Source organism: Cheilinus undulatus, linkage group 18 (genome assembly GCF_018320785.1).
Source record: "Cheilinus undulatus linkage group 18, ASM1832078v1, whole genome shotgun sequence".
NCBI lineage: Eukaryota > Metazoa > Chordata > Actinopteri > Labriformes > Labridae > Cheilinus > Cheilinus undulatus.
Genome location: NC_054882.1, coordinates 18,810,910 through 18,830,992, shown reverse-complemented (window position 1 = coordinate 18,830,992; position 20,083 = coordinate 18,810,910). Strand labels below are relative to the sequence as shown.

At 38.9% G+C, this 20,083-nt stretch overlaps 1 protein-coding gene across 1 annotated transcript; it reads left to right on the top strand.

Annotated features, from left to right (window-relative positions):
- Window positions 1–3,300: 3,300 nt before the first annotated feature.
- Window positions 3,301–13,614, top strand: ythdf2 (YTH N(6)-methyladenosine RNA binding protein 2). Its single transcript, XM_041812568.1, has 6 exons — window positions 3,301–3,504; window positions 3,729–3,753; window positions 5,125–5,204; window positions 7,510–9,204; window positions 11,842–11,907; window positions 12,200–13,614. Exons 1-6 carry the CDS (start codon window positions 3,478–3,480, stop codon window positions 12,221–12,223), a joined length of 1,917 nt encoding a protein of 638 aa, XP_041668502.1. The 5' UTR covers window positions 3,301–3,477; the 3' UTR covers window positions 12,224–13,614.
- Window positions 13,615–20,083: the final 6,469 nt, after the last annotated feature.

Here is a 20,083-nt window from a genome sequence, read left to right as displayed (position 1 = left end):
ACTTTACTTTGTACTCTGTTCTCACATTGACATTAAAGAGTTTTCCTGTAATTGTTTTCTGTCAGAAAAGCCAAATTATATTGACTATGATTGATTTATAAAATAAAAAAAAGGGTAAAACATCCAAGAAGGGGAGTACTTTTGTACCTATGTGTCTTTTATTTTGTTCCTATATTTCATGCTTTGTTTGTTTCTGCTTTTTGTGGAAACCACTTTGTGACCTTTGAGTCTAAAAAAAGTACTATATAAATATTTTTTTCTTACTTATATGCTTACCTTGAGCCCCTGTCAAAAAAACAACTTTTGTCAGTCTGTTATTATTGCTTGGTTCACCAATAATACATCGTCTTTTATGTCATGCTCTCCCACCCAACACCCTCAAACCCTAATCCAGGAGTAGTCTCCTTCTATAAGGTGCCTGTTAATCTGCAAAATAAGGAAGACTGCAGGGTGAGGACATTTTTGGGGAGCATTGTGCACTTGAAAAATCAACAGTATATTTGATAGATGCTTAGAAAAAAATGGCTTATTTAAAACTGCTCAGGAGACTATGAAGGACAATGAGCATTGCTTGTTAAAGCAAAGACCTCAATGACTATAAAGAAAGTCTAATGTATTCTTTTCATGAAAGGTTGTTGAATGAGCAGGTATATGCTTGGTGCGTCTGTAAAGGCTCTAAAATATGTAAAACAATTCCTACGAAAGAGCACTTCACAAATGGAAAGGATGCAATGGAAAGGATGCAAACCAAATCTTAAGCATCCTTGAACTGATAATGATGATATGTGAGAAGAACAGTTCTAAGAGTGTCTCACAGGAAGATATATGCATAACACTGCTGAGTGGATTTGTGGGATAATTGCAAACATCACAGAAGTTCTGGACCTCACTGCTTTCCTCGAATCATGAAAACTTGTCAACGACTAGGAGTCCACCTTGTGGCAGAGGCATGAAACAGCAACTACAGCTTTTTTTTTTTTCCAAGAGGGCATCGGACTATTCTGTGAAGCAACACTAGAGGGTGATAAAGAGTAAAGATAGAGATGAATGATGAAAGACCAAAAAGTTGTTAAAAAGACTGTTCTTTCCCCTGCTGTGAATTTCTTTCATAGTAATAAAGATAGTTTTCTTAAGGTGGTTCACAACAGTAGTTCACTTTTTATTGTTGGAGTAACTGACCTGTCATAAAAACGCTTAAAACAGTCTTGAGACATTTGACCTTGTCTGTGGGTTTGTTTTTGATTAAGTAAAAGGGGATATTGAGGAGCAGTGGTTGATCTATTTAACATCACTGTGGCTGCAGGGAGAAGTTACAGTGGCTTAACCAAGTATGTTGAAAGGGACAATAAAGCCTGTGGTTAATATGTAAAAACCACTGCACTAATTATGGACCTTAATTAATTGCAATTAATGTGATTTATCTTAACATAGCTAGCTGTTAAATTCTTCAAAAAGACATTAAATATAGGTCAGAAAAGCTATCAAAAATTATAAAACTTATCATGTATGCCTTTTTTTACAGTCATCTGTTAATTTGTATGCTATACACTTTTATTTATATATAATTTACTATCTATTTATTTATCCATTAACTGATAGGGTGTTGAGGCCATTGTGCAGCGGATTTGTTTTTGGGTTTTTTTCTTTTCCTTGTTCAAGTATTTTGACTGTTTTAGTGCTAAAAACATAAATTTTGGGGTGTTTTGGGGTATATTTATTAATCTCTATACATGTTTTTATACACTCACGGTGTTTGTTCCCCCAGTCATCAGCAGTAAAATTAAAAAAAAAAAAAAAAAAAAAAAAAAAAAAAAACTTTTATATTACTAGGCATCATTACTTCAGATTTGTAGTTTTTCCTGTTCATAACCAAATGGTAGCCATTTTATTACATTTGATATGAGGGGAATCTCGTGTTTTTTCTCCTTGGTTTCCTATAGTGGCACTATTATACATTTTATAAAAATATTATTAATATTATTATTATCATTATTATTATTATCATTATTATAAAAATCAGAGTTGTTGCTCATTATTAACATATTCAAGGCTGTGATAATCCCCTTTAAGGAAATCCAACTTGCATTGATGTAAATAAAAAACTTTTTTTTTATTAGAAACATCAGGGTTTTGTTTTGTTTTTTTGTTTTTTTTTACATTTAAACTAGACTGGTTAAATTCCTTAAAATTAATCTTTTTTTTTTTTTTACAAAAATGTAGTTTTGGCAAGGACACCCTGTGTGTAACAATTTATCAAAGCCAAAATTTAAGAGAATAAAAATGCACATATAATCAAATTTTTTGCTCATTATTAACATGGTGTGAAAATCCCCTTAAGAGAATCCAATTTGAAAGTAGTATATTAAACTTTTTTTTCGCGTGTGTGTTTTCTTACATTACAACCATTTGAGTTTTGCACTTAAACTGTCATTTAAAGGGATAATTTTTTTAAAAAATCAATATTTGATATCAATGATCAGATCTGGTCTTGCAAAAAAAAAAAAAAATTATCAATGTATTTTTTTCTTGCTATCATGCATGGTTTACATCCAAGACCCTGAGTGAAAATCTTGTCTTTCTTTAAAATCTTAAACTTTAAAAAATAATTGTTTTTGCTCGTTTATAACATATTCAATGCTGTGGTAAATCCCTTTAAGGAAATGCAATTTGCTAAATCAATCAATATTTGATATTTATGATTAGGTCTGTTTTAAATTATTTCATTTTATGTGTTTGGGATTTTTTAATTTTTTTTTTTTTTTTTTTTTTTCTTTTTTTTTTGCCGTCCATATATTTTGTAAATTTTTGGCAATTAACACCCTGAGTGTAACAATTTATTAACATTTATTAACATCTCAATCCTTTGTAATCCCCTTCAAGGAAATCTAATTTGCATGAAGTATCTAAAAATATAGTTTCTACGTGTTTTTTACATCAAAACCTTTAGCATTTAGCAACTGGCTTTTAAGGGTCAAATTCCAATAAATTAATGAATATCTCGTGTTTATGAATAGGTCTGCTATTGAGTTAAAAAAAATAATGCAAACGAAGCTGGGAAAAAATCATGTATATTATTTTAATAGTATTTATGCCTGGTACTATTTTTGGTTACCAACACTATGAGTGTTACGAATTCTTTACATTTACTGAGGGTTAATTGTTGTACTGATTATTTCAAAGTCCAACTAGATAGTTCGGAGTCTTTATTACCATGCCTGTGTTGTACAAACCTGGCTCCTCCACGCCACAGGGGGCAGGTGTCCGTTGCAAATAAATGCCATCGTGGGTTGACGAGGGCCGCCCAGCCATGTTGAGGAGTCTGTCAAGCAAACTGCAGCCCGCCATTGTGTAGAAACCAGGCTCTGTAGAGAGATAGGGGCGCTTGGCTGAAACTCTTCAATAGCTAGACCTATCCTACACCCTGCCGCTTTTATTTAGGAGTAAATACAGTTACACAGGCTCCGGGTGGGGAAAGACATGTCAGCCAGCAGCCTTCTTGAACAGGTAAAGAGAGGTATTTTCTGAACATTTACGAGGGCCAAATTTCTCAGCATCGCGACGGCTAGCAAGGATAGCTTAGCTCAAAGGCAGCGGCTGTGGCTCAGTAGTGCAGTAGGCCTGACCACCTGCTAAAGGAACTGACTGCTGAAATATATCTCTTCATCTATTTTTCCCCTTCCTCTCTTCTCATAAATCAAACCTTCATGAATCACCTGGACCCAATCCAGAGACCGAAAGGCCAAGCTAATAAAGGTAAGAGCTAATATTGTCTAACATTGTCGACCTGGGTCCTGTGAATGCGGATCTTTTACGTTCGGTACGCTTTGAAAATCTTGCGTGCGCGGATGCAATAGCTTGCCCCAAGCAGCTCGGTTTAGAGGCCTGTTTATTAGTGTTTTAAATGTTTTCACGCTTAATTCGCCGCTCCAATTCAACACAAAACCACGTTTCGTTTCACTGGAGTTTTCTTAACTCTTTATTTAGTACTCAGTACTTTCTTGTATCCCTGTAAAGGCACTCTTAAGGTTCCCACTGATAGCATTAGCTTCCTCCTGACTAGCTAGCGTTGAATGGCAGCATGATACACATCAGCATCCTTTTCCTGGTTGTACAAACAAGCCCTTTTATTGCAGTGACAGGTGTGTGAACACGCTGCTATTATACAATCTCTGTCTTTATCGGTCACTTAACACTTATGCTGGGCTAAGCTACAGGTGCCATCCCATCACGTTGACCACTCGGCTAAAGCTAAGTCCGTCATGTTGAAAGGACTCTTGGCGCTCGTTAACATGGAGACGCTACGCAGTGCATGCAGCTAGCCACACAGCTAGCATGCTAGCATAGCAGGTTGCTAAGTTAACCTAAAATGACACGTCTTCCGACATGCTTTTCCTGTGTCCAAATGGGCCGCGCACTTTCCCGTCATCATGTTGTTCAGACTGTTGTGTTAGTTACTATCTGATATCTGTTTGCTGACTGTTTTATGGTGCCATTTAACTCGTCAATGCTTTGTAAAAGGGTAAAACGATCTCACGTCTTCAAACATAGACACACCAGCCATAACGGAGACCAAAACAAAACTTGTTAAAACAAATTGTCAGACACTTACCACCCCGGATAAAACTTAAGTCACCTTCTTTGTACACTTGTATTTACCTTTGAGATGAATATTTTAACAAAAGAATATGCCTTATTGTGCGGTGTAACAGCTTGCAACTAACAATAAAGTAGTAGAATATATCCAGATGCCGATTCAGCTCATAATGCAAGCATAAGATAGGCGCACCATTTCATGCTTATTGCATACACAAAATAGCCTCTTTAAAAGGTTTAATAGTAACCTAAGTTTTTAAAATACTGTATGGCTGTACAAATTCCCAAGGTACACTTAGACTTGCTGCCACATCATTTGAGAACCACTGATCTAAAGCATACTAAGCAGTTATATTGTGTCCTGTCTGATTATATCCTTCTCAACTGCTTTTACGGGGTTTTGCACAAATTCAGCAAAGAGCAGTTTCATTAGGCAACAGGTTTTGATAAGGCTGATGTGAAATGACCAGATAACAAAATGTCACATAGACCTGCACACCATGTTTACATCAGTGTTGTCTTCTTTTCCAGTGCAAAACGGAGCTGTGACCCAAAAGGATACTTTGAATGACGATGAGTTTGAGCCTTACCTGAATACTCAGGCCAGACAGGTATGTTTTCATCGACCACAAATCACTTTGTTTTTACTTGGCATACCCTCTTGTTACCAAAAGACTGCAGCACCTTCAAAGTAGTTTTAGCTGGGGATGCATGATATCTGTATCGGCAGATATCCGCTTAAAGTGAATTATTGTTATCACCAGATATGAAATGTTTTGTTGATATTTTGTCTATGACAGTCTAAGAAAATATTCACTATACAAGCAAACATGGAGTTTCAGGCTGGATCAGTAGACCTATGTCAGCTGAAGTCTTGTTTTTTTTTTTTCAATATTCAAACCTATTTTGTTTTTATGACAGACAGGTATAAAAACAAACATAAAACAAATCAGTAAATACAATCAAAACAGTCAGGGAGACACAACAGGCAGCAATAACTGTACAATAATTGAGACTATGTAGAAGCATTATTAATGCATCAACTGTACAATTACATGAAGGTGTTTATACTGTCAATCAGCATCTTCATAAGATCAGGTTCTTCCTTCCAAATACAACTGCTAAAACTGTCCAGTTGCTCCTTAGAAGTCTTTTGGTTTGTTTAAGTTTTCCAGCATCTTTTTATCATGTGGCTATTGCCGTCATGTCTTGTTTCCAAATTTTTAATGTAAGAATTTTGTCATCTTCCATAATCGTAGGACCGACCAAGCAAATTTTATCAAACAGTTACTAACTCAAAATAAATATTTGCTTAAATTAGGTATAACTGTTTTGGAGAAGCCTCTGGCTTTTCTAAAAGCCCTTTCCTGTATTCACCATCAGTCCTTACACTTTAAATTTTTTAAAGGGCTGAAGTTTCAGGTCTGAACTGTAATGAGTAGATATCAGTATGGGTTAAAATGAATTTGTGAATGTTGGCATATCTGATATCGGGAAATATCCTATATCGTGCATCCCTAGTTTCAGCTCATAGTTGATCAGTCCTTTCCATCCAATCCATTCTCAATGAATCTAAATAAAAAATACCTTGATTCTTCACGAGTAACATGTTTCAAGATTCAATAGTTATGGTAGTGTTGGTTAGTTTTTAAATGCCTGTTTGATACCAATAATGATGTCAGTTTTCATGCTTGTTTATGTTCTGGCCTTTTGAGCTATCAGTGCATCCTTAAAGTTCTGCTGTACCCCTATAGCAAGCAAGTCAACTATGGGATCAAGGAATGTGGCTGGGGCTGATACTTGTTAACATTTTATAGAATTTTGCAAATAAAAAGGAGCTTTGCAGTGAAACCTTTGCTTAGTGTAACATTAGCAGAGTCTGTTGATGCTAGCACTGCTAGTATCTCAAAAAAAGTTTTATTTGCATATTATCTGTATTTTCTTGTCTGTTGTATCAGATTTTTATCTTAAAAACTCCAAAAAAACATGCTTATAACTGTCACCAATGTAACTGTATAGAAATTGAAGATACACTGTGCTGGGGTCTTGGAATGCAACGAGTGGGTCTTGAATAAGGTCTTAAAGTATTACATTTAAAGTCAGATTTTCTGTATATAGCCTGCTAATATTGGCATGCTGTTGTGGTATAGTATAAATTTTATTAATATGTCTGAGATGTGGGAATATTTTGCCAGATTTTAATCAAATATATGTGTTTCATATGCAGCAGATTGTTCGGGCAGTAGTTCATAAAATCCTGTGAAATCCATCTTTATGTTCCAAACTTTGGTTTTAGTTTTGTTTACATACTTGAAATTTCTCTGGAAGATTAAACGAATCAATGTGTAGACTGCGGCGTAAAAGTGGCCTTGAAGACTCTGTGTGATTATACATTGATGCTTTTGCATAACTGGGGAAGACAGCAGAACCATATGGGTGTGCAGCTGGAGTTCAAGCTTTTTCAAAGAGCAGTGATTGAGTGGCCTTAGCTTTATTTTTCCCCACTGTGTCATAGATGGAGTTCCCTTTGTGTGCTAACAGATGCACTGCAGGTGGGGTGGGCTTTAATGGAAATATTAGAGAGTAAAAAAATCCTCCTGTTGAAGAGGATTCTAAACTTGTTCTTGATGTGTAGTATGATGCCACGTTAGACACATCAGATAGCAGGAGAGGATGGGGGATGTACAGACAATTTCATTGGTTCTCTAGATGTAATAATATGAGAGAATTTCAATTATTCTCTAACTGTGCTCATCTTTTATGTTGGTCTGACTTTTTCATCAGGTAAGTTGCACACAATAATTAGAAGATTATGTTAACAGTATTGCTACTGTGCTGTAAGCTACTAAATCCGAGTGTTTTGTAGTTTTGTTTGTTTGGATTTTCTTAACTGAAATTGTTTCTCTTTCTGTTTAGAGCAATGCCTATACGGCCATGTCGGACTCGTACATGCCCAGCTACTACAGCCCCTCCATAGGATTTTCTTACTCCCTAAATGAGGCAGCATGGTCCACAGGTGGGGACCCTCCCATGCCTTACCTGGCTTCCTATGGACAGCTGAGCAATGGAGAGCCCCACTACCTCCCGGACGCTATGTTTGGCCAGCCAGGCCCACTAGGGAGCAACCCTTTCCTGGGCCAGCATGGTTTCAACTTCTTCCCGAGTGGCATCGACTTCTCAGCATGGGGCAATAGCAGCTCTCAGGGACAGTCGGGGACACCACAGAGCTCTGGCTACAGCAGCAGCTATGCTTATGCTCCCAGCTCACTTGGAGGTGCTATGATCGATGGACAGTCTCCGTTTGCACCTGCTGCCAATGAGCCCCTCAACAAGGCCCCTGGTATGAACAGCCTAGACCAGGGCATGGCAGGGCTTAAGATTGGCAGTGCCGCACCTGGTGGGAGTGGGGACATGGCTCCTAAGGTGGTGGGCTCTGGCTTACCTGGTGGGGGTCCCCTTGGCCCTGTATCATCTGTAGGACCACCCAGCATGCCTCCTGTTTCGATTGCCCCTGCCAAACCCGCTTCCTGGGCCGATATTGCCAGCAAGCCAGCCAAGCCTCAGCCCAAGCTGAAAACCAAGGGTGGTATGGCAGGTGCCAATTTGCCTCCTCCACCTATTAAACACAATATGGACATCGGCACTTGGGACAACAAGGGCACCATGCCTAAAGCTGCCACCCCTCAGCAGGTGCCCTCTATCCCCAGCAATGGGCAGCCGCCCAACCAGGCGTCCCCACAACCTGGAGCTACTGCTGCAGGGAACCCACAAATGCCCCTCAGCAATGGACAGCTGGTGCCGCCTGTTTCTCAAATGGGGCAGCATCAGCTTCAACCCAGTGGACAACCAGGTATGGCTCAGATGCCCCAGCCTCCTCTATCCCAGGGTCCTACTCCTCCAAGCCAACAGTCCCAACCTTCTCAACCTACTCGTTGGGTTCCTCCACGGAATCGGGCCAATGGATTTGGGGATGGCAGTGGGAGCGGGACGGGGCAGTCACCACCCACCTCTTCTGGTGTGGGTGTGGTTCCTGGGGTCCCATCTGAACCTCATCCAGTCTTAGAAAAGTTACGCATGGTCAACAATTATAACCCCAAGGACTTTGACTGGAACCCCAAGCAGGGCAGGGTGTTTATCATCAAGAGCTACTCGGAGGATGACATCCATCGCTCCATCAAGTACAACATCTGGTGCAGCACGGAGCATGGCAACAAGAGGCTGGACGCTGCTTATCGTTCTTTGGGTGGCAAAGGGCCACTTTATCTTCTGTTCAGTGTCAATGGGAGCGGGCACTTCTGCGGCGTAGCAGAGATGCGCTCACCCGTGGACTACAACACGTCTGCTGGCGTGTGGTCACAGGACAAGTGGAAGGGTCGTTTTGATGTGCGCTGGATCTTTGTTAAGGACGTTCCCAACAGTCAGCTAAGGCACATTCGGCTGGAGAACAACGAGAACAAGCCAGTGACCAACTCTCGGGACACACAGGAGGTACCACTGGACAAGGCCAGGCAGGTGCTAAAGATCATCGCTGGATACAAACACACCACTTCCATCTTTGACGACTTTTCTCACTACGAGAAACGCCAGGAAGAGGAAGAGTGTGTGAAAAAGGTAACAAAGTTACAGTTGAACAGTTCGGTTGATAAAAACTGATGAATGAAAAAAGTGATCTGCTTAACTTCTGTTGAAAAGGTACAGTCTGTGAAGCTCGTTTGGTGCTTGCATGCATGTACAGCTTTTCTTTTTACACAAAGAGGGTAGGAAAGTTTGAAACATTTACACTCGGATTGATAGCCTTGCCTGAGTGAACATAATTTCCCTGCAGTGATGTTCTCTGTATGATTACTTTGCTTTACATCCATAGATACCATTAAAGAGTAAAATTCAGAAATCATTTTACTTTAGGAGAGTTTAAACACTCAAGTTTTGTTGTAAAATAGGCACGTTTGGAGGATTCTACCTGTACAGATTTGATTATTGAAATAATTCAAGTTTGTTTTAATCAAAAGTGTTCTCATGAGTACATTTAATGGGATCTTTCATAAGTAATCAAATGCATGTCTTGAGAGAGTGAAATTTTTTTAGGTGTTTTTTTTTTTATTGTGGCACTGTTAGCATCAACATTAAGTGAAAAATATCCTCTGCAGCCTGCAATTTGTAATGATCCTTTCCTTATTTGTCTAAGGGAAATTAATTGACACTGGGTTCTTTTGCTTCTACAAGGATGTGTTTAAAAAATGGAAAAAAGTTCATGTGACAGAGACACGATAAGGGCAAAAGATTCTACGTCAGCATTCACCTGCCTTTAGAAAAACAACACTAATTTAACTGCAGTTGTGTTTCAACCTCCTGTTAGTTGTAGACATTTTTTCTTTTAATTCTGTAGATTTCAAAGTCTTCATTTTGATGCTGTTTTGTGTTTTGTTTATGCTAAGAACTGTTCTAGTTGAGTCAGCATTTTCTTTACTGTGTCTTTTTATTGGTATGTTCAGAAGCATAATGCAAAGCATGTTAAATCCACAAAAATGTGCTGCTTGAAATGCACCTTGAGGTACTTATAGCTTGAACACAAGTGCCTCATAAACAAGTGAGATGCTCTGATCAGAAAATGTGGGTTATGTTTCAGATTTTGTTGGTCAGGAGTTTTATGTTCTTGCTTTTTGCACTTGACATCAAGACGGTGGGCCTTCAGTAGGACTGTGTTCAAAAAATCAATTATCCGGTTAAGATTGATTCTCAATTTTCAGTAACTATCGATTCATATGATAGTGAGATTGATCTTTACATAAAGGCCTTCTTCATTTCCTGGCAGCTCCTTGCACAATCAGTCTCGAACTTGCGTCGCTCAACTTGCCCTGCACTCATCTCTTTGAGCCTTCAGACTTGGGCTCGAGTTTAGAATCTTATGCCCAGTCATTTTGTTTCAGAGATCTGGTGCACGTTATCAATACAAGCTGGATATGCAAATGCAAGATGTGTTACATGGATGTAAAATATAATGTCACTACTACAAGTTTGAGGTCATTTTTTTAATGCAAACCTTGATATTTTTGATAAGGATGCATGGTAATGGATTTTTGCCAATATCCAATATGTCGCTATTTACAGATTAATTTTGGCTGATATCGATACCGGTATTTAAATGTATTCCAGATCTAAAACTTCAGTCCTTAAAACACAATTTAGAGCTTGCAGATGAACCATTAAACAAATTTGTCATTTAAAAACACTTCAATGTGTAGGGAATGATGATGAATAAAGATCTGTTGGGCCAACCTAAAAAGCAACTAAGTTATTTGTTTGTACACTAATATTTACAGCTGATAGAGGGAGGTTTTTAGACAAAATATTGGTTGTAAATATCTGCAGAAATGTTCATATCTGCTGATGCCAATATTTCACTTTTAGAGATGATATCTGCAAATACCTATTCAATCAGATAACTTTGTGCAGCTCTCATTTTTAATATTGTGCCTGGTTGGACCGTTCTTTGTACTATTTTTAACTTTTGATCTGTGAGACTCTCTTTAATGTTGAAGCAAAATAGGTTTCCTAACTATTATATATCCCGACATGAATTGCTGTTGAATTGAACCTAATCAGGATGTTGTGCCTGAATTATCAGGCACTCGATGATATCCAGCCCTAGACTTCTGCACATTAGACTGTAACACATTCAGTCAAAATTCATGTTTTAACATGGTGCTATGATGCATTCTCTTTCAAAAAAATATACTGTGGGCTTTTAAGCACATTTAAGGAGCTTATGAAAGTACAAATGCAGTTTACAAAAACTGAAGCTCTGTACTTCTCCATACCCAAGAGCCCTTTGATTGTGTCATTGACAACACACTGATGGCAAAAGATGACTTCTGCAGATGCATGAAGCTTCAAAAAGTCTTAATTTAGATGCACTTATGCATCAGTATTTGTCTTTTTTAGATGAATAATTTCTTCATGTTTTACATAAAATATAGAGCAGGTTGTGTTTTGGCATGCAAGACCCCTAAATCTTACTCCTGTGTGAGACTTTTGGCAGTGATTTAATCAAAGCTTTTGATCCTGAACCAGTATGTTTCATCCAAAGTTGCCAGCCTCTTTTCAAATCCTCTGCTAAAAAAAACAGATGAGGTTTGGAACAGCAAATGTTAGTCCATATTTATGCCATAGATCTGATTTTAAATATAGTTTCTTGGCTTGTTTGGACTGTTTCCAAGTACACTCAGTTTCCACTCCTCTGTGTGACAGGTGGAGGTCCAAGGCAGTGAGCCATATCCCAGCAACCCCAGCAACAGGAGTCATTACAGGCTTCAGGTAAATGGCTTTTTCTGTCACCATGTGCCAAAGCAGTTTTCATCTTGTTGTAAAGCTCAAGCTTGATATCCATTTAGATTTATATTTCTGGAGTTTGGATGTTGCTCATAAATCAAACAAAACCTTCAACTGTAGTGTTTCAAGTTAATGTAAATTAAATGGATGGGAGGAGGGATTGTGAACTCTATATAGAAAACCATAAGAACGCTGAGATTTGTGACACATGCATTTTCTGTGTTGAGTTATATATCTATGCTACACTGCTTAACTTGTCTTCTTTTGCCCTGTTTAGGAGCGCCAAGGACGAGTCAAGTAACAGTTGGTGCTTTGGTCAAAAGACTGCTATGGCCCCCCTTACAGCCCTATCCACCCCATTACATCATTACAACCAGATCTCTAAGAAATTCTAACAGGGGTGAAGAATTAACCAAGGACAGAAAAACTAAATGAAGACTTTCTTGATTTCTTTTGACTTTAAAGACTTACTTCGAACTTGTAGTAAAAAAGAAAAGGAAACGATTATTCATAGGACTACAACTAAATGCATAGCATCCTTAGGTGAAATCTTTTTTGCCCCACCCCCATTCCACTACATACGCTTTCCCCCCTCGTATGCTGCTTTTTCCTTTTTAATGAAAGGATCATCCTCTGTTTTTATAGTCCAAGAGCAAGCCTGCATCTCTCACACAAAACACACAAATCCAATACAAATTTGTCGTGCTGGCTAAATGGTATCCCAAAAGTCAAGAACGGGCAGTTTGTCTCATTTTCTTTGTGCGAAACCCCCCCCCCCCCCCCCACTCTGTCTTTCTGAGGATTACCGCATCTTCACCCAGGATCCAGTGGAGTCTCCTTGTAGGAGTTTCATCAGCTCTTACTCCAGTGTCTGTTTTTCGACATGCTCGTCATGTTTTTTTTTGTTTGAGAGGACTGCAGGTGTTCAGAATGACCCTCTTTTTTTTCCGCATGTGTAAAGTATGGGAAGGGTCTGGTCTGGAGAGGAACAGTAGTGAATGGGGAAAGAGTGTGAAAGAAGAAGAAATGTTAAGTTGATGAGCCTTGCTTGGTGTATAATTTTATGGTCTTAAAAAGAAATTGGGGCCTCTGTTAACAGTCTTCATTGGACTTTATTTACCCTCTGTTCCTTCTCTTGGACAAGTTAATTCATCACTGCTTTGGGCTGCTTTCTTGTATTTTGTTTTTCCTCCTTCCTCAGTTTTCTAAAGACAGTGATGCGAGTGGCCTTGCCCCCACTCTTTCTATTAATCAGTTCAAAGTAATAAATGTGGTATATTCAGCAGAACTGGTGTGCATTCCCCTTGTTTGACTGTAATGAAATTTGTCACGCGGCGTGTCTGTACATTCATTTCATCAGTTTTTCCTTCCCCTGATGGGTTTAGGAATGAATGTTTTTCTGCTTACCTTCAGCCCGTCCACTCTGTCCTGTTTTTAGTCTCTTACCGCTATATCCAGCATTTTTTCCCCCCTCTCTCTCTGCTTTCACATCTTCTGCACTTCCATTATCCATCTCAGACTGCTCAGCCAACTTTATTATATCACAATCAGCTTCCACCATTTTCAGAATGTCAATGTTGGTGAGTAAAAAATAAAAAAGGAAAAAAATGCAAGGTCCTCTTTGAGAACTACTGGCTTTTATTTGTGGCATAATAAAGATGCTCCACAAATTGGTGTGGGTTTTCTGCCTTTTTTTGTAGTCACTTGGGTGGCTTGTTTTACCTGTCTACTTGTATCCCACTAAATGCAGCCTCTGTTTATTTTTACATTAATTGTTGTATGGAAGATATTTTTTAAAGATTATCATCAGCATATGATATGTGTTATATAGATCCTGCAAGTGTATAAATTCTTGGTCAGGAAGCTGCAATCCGCCATTTTCTTTCCTTGTCAGTGTGGTTGTAAGGCACAAGTCGGCCACAAGAGAGAGACAAAGCATTATGTAGCCTACTCCAGTCTGTCTTCATTCTGTGCAGATGAGGCTCAGCAGCCGGGCAACGATAGGTCTTCATAATGGGTCCAGGTATCAAGTTAGGCCTCCTCAGCAACCCATACCCAGTTTATTTGAATCAGAATGCCTTTTATTGTTTATATAGTAGCAGTCGAGATAAATATTCAAAATTAATGTCCATGTGGGCCTATATTCTTACGGTTTGACGGACCCGTATAGCCCTTGCAGAAAGTTTTAAACCCAACAAATATGGTTTAAAAACCCCATAGATCAGAACACGTAAATGGCGCCTTCGGGCTTCGCAAATGCGTCCCGCAGGCGCCATATGCAAAAGGTGGAGCCATACCTGACAATGAATGTAAGTCAATGACGGAGGGGGATCTATCATGATTGAAATGCTCCTAACTCAGAGGAAAATGGAGCCGTTTGTAGTTTCACAAACTTCAGACGTGCATTTTAAATTATTATTGCTTTTATTTGAGAAAATACAAATAAAATCTTTTCTCAGTTAACAAGGTAATCTCAATAATGAGGTATAGTTTAAATAAAAGACGAGCTCTGTCTGATGCATAGCCAAGATCTGATTCCAGTTAAACTTTTTTTTTAAAGTACAAGAAAGAAATACTCAATAGTATCCTCATATGACGTACTTCAACTATTACAACACTGAAAAACACGCCGTTACATGCCCTCACTCATCAACACTATAATTTAACAAAGTATATTTTCAAAAAAACCTCCAGACATCTTATTTTGTCTTTTTCTAGCTCCTCGTCCCATGCTTTCTTTCAAATATAACATTAGCCATGTTTATTTAAAAATGAGATTTTAGTTATGTCCCTTGGGTTGTGGACAGGTATGTTGGCTTAACAAACACCCCTTTAAAAAACAGGGAACATTAAAAAAAAAAAAAAAAAAAAAAGTAAATGCCTCAAACACTAACTTCATGTTCTGAATCATCTGAAGTCCATGGCAAGAAAAAGATAGTCATCTAGTTTCTGTGGATCTCTGATGATGTTTTGACAAAGCTGAGAAGGTTTGTCACAAAGTACTGTCCCAATGCCAAAATAACTTCTTATATTCTTTGTTTATACAAAAAACTTTTTTTTTTAAATTAAAAAAAAAACTCTGTCCTCATGCTGTTGGTATGGATTCCATGTAAATTCTCATCTACTTGCTTATTCTACACTCGAAACTCTTTTATTGTCAGTCCTCATGTGAACTGTGTAATGTTTTTTCCATCCACCCATGAGAATAAATAGTAGCCTAGTTCATAATTGTATTAGCAAGTAACTATTTCAGCTTTTTTATCTGAAAAAAGTTTCTCAGCTAGCATCAGACAGAGCATGTCTTTTAATTTCTTATTTACTGTTTTTCATAATTCTGAGGTTAGTATATTGTTTAGTGAAACTTTAGATTAGGCTATATTCTTATTTTCTCAAATAAATGCAATATGCTTTTATACATTAACATTTACCAAGTATAATGGCCTAATCCATACTTTGCTATTAGTCCCATTGAGAAGTGCCGCAATCTTATATTAGGTAAAGAATTTCAATACGAAAAAATATGTTTTAATGGAGCAGCTATCCTCCAACATAAGTACATGTCTGAAGTTTGTGGCACAACAAATGGCTTGAAAATTGGTTCATTTTTCTCTGAGTTAGGAGCATTTTAATTGAGGACAATCCTCGCGCTATCAAGCGTGACTCCACCTTTCGCAAATGGCGCCCGCGTGACGCAACCGCGTGACGAGCGAGCTAGTAGCCCAGGCGCAGCGAACTGAAAAGTTGATAGCAATATAGGCTTATATTTCCAAGGTGGCCTTGTAAAACGTTTTAAAAACCCGTACGAGGGTTAAAACCAACTTTATGTCAAGCTGCGCTATTTGCTTTAACAACGCAAGCTACTTATTAATGTGATATTTTTCATAAATTTAAAGGTAAGTATAAAATAATTTTGTAGGTTTCGACGGTTTGTTAATCCTAAATAGACACTGAATTTTGATGTAACTGACAATTTAAAAACTATTCTACACTACCGATTTGGTGTTTTACATAATTTGGTAGTACACATAATTAAAAGCATATTTATTTGTATATTTTCTCAAAATAAAATGCCTGACCCCTGACCGAAATGCTATTCGCCTTGTTGCCCTTAACACCACTAGACTGTGAGCTAATGGCCTAAGACAACTTAAGTTAGCATTTTCATAAATAGGCTAAACATCCACATGCAAAAAGCTATTCAGAAGCAAACCGTTTTCCTTACTTAAGTCCAAATTTGAGGACAGCATCACTCAGCTTTTTGTGATTCAAGTGCAGGTCTCAGGGAATAAATGTGTGTTTGTGTTTTCAAAGAGGGGGGTCGACGGCACGTGTCGTGTCTGCGTTGAGTGTGCGTGGCAAACACGCTGCCTCGAGGGGATCTCCCGTGACCCTTATCCGCGCGTCTCTGGGGACGCCTTTCAGCCACCCCTGGGATGCAAATGAACGGCCATAAAAGAGAGAGAGAGAGACAGAGACGGACACCGAGACGATGGAGGAGAAGAAAAGGGAATGGGACCATGGGGAGAAAGTGCAGGAGGAGGAGGAGGGTAGAGGCAAGAAGAAGTGAAAGGGAGGAGGTCAGCACTTAGATCTGTGAGTGAAGATCAAGCTCATTGCATGGAGGAGATGGAGGAACAAAATAGGTTGCCCTGCAGTGGTGAAAGAAAACCTCACTCTGGTAGTGTGTGTTGCCTACTTTCACTGACTGTGGCTGCAACTGAGACAAAATTAAAAAAAATAAAAAAGGGGTATTTAATTTTAAAATCTACTCACACGAAAAATACTATAATGCATGGTTCACATTACCAACTCATGAACCCTTTTGAATTTGGTCCTTTAAGAAAAAAAATCATCTTTTATGAAATGCATTGTTCAGTCAGAGCATTATACATGGGTGTCAGTGGGTTCATATTGCACTGCAAGGTCATGCTTTATTTTCCCCTCATTATCATAAAGCATCCATCTCTTTCTTCCATTAGTGACGCTTCACCATGTCGCCAACCCAACCTCTATTTACATGACTAAATTAGATTTCTCTTCTCTTTTGGTGCGTTTTGTTTTGGAGGGGCTTGCCTCAAATATTCATAAGATAAGAAATATAAAAATGCTGCGATGTAGGACAGTAGCTTTTGACTAGTTGGTGTTAAACAGAATGAAAATTATACACAGCCAGCCACTTATTTATCAAATAATTTTTCAGAAAGTTATTTTCTTTCTAGCCTATAATTCCACCCCAGGCACCGATATATCAGCATTATTTAGAATCACATATAAAAGCAGTGGACGTTTAAGAGTGTAACTATATGTATGCTATTTAAAAATATGTCATTATGATGAATGTTTTTAGCACTTAAGGGGGAGGCCCACACGCAGTCACCTGCTCACCCTCACCAGGGGTCCGGCACTGTTGACATATTAAGTATTACCCCCTCATTTCTCCTATGTGGCCCCAATTCTATTGAGAGTTTTTCAAAATGCATAATGTGCAGACAGGGGAAGGGGCCCGTAAACAGTTGATGACCCCTGTCTCAACACATGTGGCACACTTGCCCTCTGCTCACTTCTATTGTGCTGAGATGACAGACGATAATGAAATGTCATCCAATGATGCATCAGAACAGAAACAGGGTTATAGACCTGATATAGATGCTTGATATCTTTAAAAATGGCGTCTTTGGTAATGTTTTAATCTCTCCAGCCTAAATATTCTACTAAATTCTATACCATGCTCATCGTCCTACATTAAAAGGCAACCTAAAAATTCAAGCAGCAGGATGTGAAGTAGATCAAAATGAATCTAGACAAAAATCCAGGATTTAGCTTTTTCTCTTTTGATATTCCGCCTCCATCATCTGAGATGTAGGTCAGCTCACATCTCTATCGCCTACAGCGATTTACAGCTTGAATCATTTGACGCAGCTCTGTGATTATAGGAGTCGAGATGAAGCTCATTATTTAAATGACTTGATGTGCTTTGGGCCTTTTACTTTGAAGAGAAGTACTAGATAGTACAAATAGAAATGTTGTCTGTGTAATGACTTCTTTATTGAGACTTTTTGCAGAACAAAAAAACACATATAAAGCCATGACACTACAAATAAAAAGGTTTTAATGTAGCATAATTTCAAAATAAAGTTCAAAGCTATATGTTTGTAATGGATATGGCATGCATGAGAATGGCGCAGGAGGTTGTTGCTTATATGATAGAGGCATAATTAAGTGAATAAAAATTCGGTGCATCATTCTCACCCTGTTTTTCCATCTTCCTTTCATATTCAGCGAGTGTACGCTCATGCGTAAACACAGACCTTTGAAGTGGCCCTCTGTCACCACATGGCACATCCCCCTGGTGTGATCCCTCTGTCCATTTGGCCATGAGACCCACACTGGTAGGCTACCTATGGCTCTGTCTGTTCTATCATTATGGAAACCAGTAGCTGATTTCTCTCTATGTTCCCTGTATCATTCAACAAAACCTATGCTACACGCATAACCCCAGTCTGTTCACCTGTCTCTTCTGCTCTGTAACCTCTTTACCTAAAGCTTCCCCTCTGGCTTCTGTGTGACCGTTAATGTCATCTCTTGTTAATCTCATAGGATTGCGAATGTCCATCTGTGCAGTCATCAGAGCCATCGCTCCTGTCCTGTAGCGGCTTTACGTTGGCGTCTCAGGTGAGCGAAGACTGTGGCTTTTCTCTTGGCATTCACCGCGTGCCTTAATTGTATTGAAATTAAATCAAGGTCCACTGTGAACACAAAGAGCTCAAACCCAAACTTAGAAAATGTTCTCGTTTCCTTTTCCATATTCAGCTCTGCTCTTACTTACCCTGCGCTTAGCAACACTTTCCCTCCTTTATATTAACAACTATTTTCAACCTGTTTTCTTAGCACTGAGTCTTCAAAGTGCATCCTAATGTTTGGTATTTTACTCGTTCCTCTCTCCTCACCTGTGATCTCTCCTCCCTGTGGGCTCAGAGGCGGCTATGCGGTCCTTTCACACGTCAAAGTACATTGCATGCTAATCCAACACGTACATGCATCCTTTTTTTTTTGGAAATAAAAACAGGATTTCTATACAGACAATACAGGGGAAAAACATGATACAAGCCAATGACATTGTGAGTCCTTTAGCTGGAGTGTGTGAATGCATGCATGCATTTGTGAAGGTTTTACAGCAACACTATATGATTAAAAAGCAGTTGCAGCATTAAGGCATTCCCCGTATATATATATATATATATATATATATATATATATATATATATAGTACAGCAGATTAAAAAAGCAGCACAGACAGAGAGTAGAGCACAGAGAGGGAGAGAGAGCGAGTGAGCACAGCTACCTTTGTTGCACCATAAAGAGAGCAGCAGCCCAGCTACCTGACTGCTACCATTCCTGCAGACCATCTTCCCTTCAGAGCAAAACAAAGGATGACGACTAGATATTTAGGAGTACACACTGCGATGCGTAGCTATGCCTTATCCTCACCGTAGCGCTGCCTCTGCAGGTCCTGGTTAAGAGCTTGGTACGGTTTAATCAGACCAAGCAGTTCTTCATTACAGTTGGTAAAGCTGTGTCGTTATCTCCCCCCTTTCCCTCCCTCTCTCCCTCCCTCCTACTCTCCATCTCTCTCTCTCTCTTTCTCTCTGTGCACTCTGCGCATGTAACTATACCATGTACAGACTAGCAAACAGGATCTAAATAACAAAAGTCTTCTTCTGACAACTAATAATTTAGCAAATGTGGATGTCAATAGAGAAAAAAACACATGAAGGAATTTAGCTTCTTTGCAAGAGTCCCATCAAGAAAACTGCAACTGCTAATTTTAAATCCCTGTCTTTTTAAAGCTGCACTCAGCTCCATTCTATATCTGCCTTTAGGGAGATTATACAGCACAAGAAAAATATATTTTTTTGTCAGATCAAATATATCCTTCCTCTCTAAAGATGAGGCAAAAAACAGAAGATGAGCTGGAGAGTATTTCCTCCTTTTGGGTCCACGGTCCCGGTTTTGTTATTGTTGTTGCTGAAGTTGTAGATGTGACCGTGCAGCTCCATCCTGTGAAGAAGGTCCTTCTGGGGTTGGGAAGAGCAGGGGAGCAGGCACACGAGGGGGTTTTTGGTGGGGATGGTGGACAAGGAGGACTGAAGGGACGGGAGGC

What these genes read in the sequence shown, in the direction of transcription:
- ythdf2 (XM_041812568.1), top strand. Translation starts at nt 3,478, where the DNA reads ATGTCAGCCAGCAGCCTTCTTGAACAG. An exon ending in CCAGCAGCCTTCTTGAACAG is followed by an intron (nt 3,505 to 3,728) that starts GTAAAGAGAGGT and finishes GACCCAATCCAG; the next exon opens with AGACCGAAAGGCCAAGCTAA. An exon ending in GAAAGGCCAAGCTAATAAAG is followed by an intron (nt 3,754 to 5,124) that starts GTAAGAGCTAAT and finishes CTTCTTTTCCAG; the next exon opens with TGCAAAACGGAGCTGTGACC.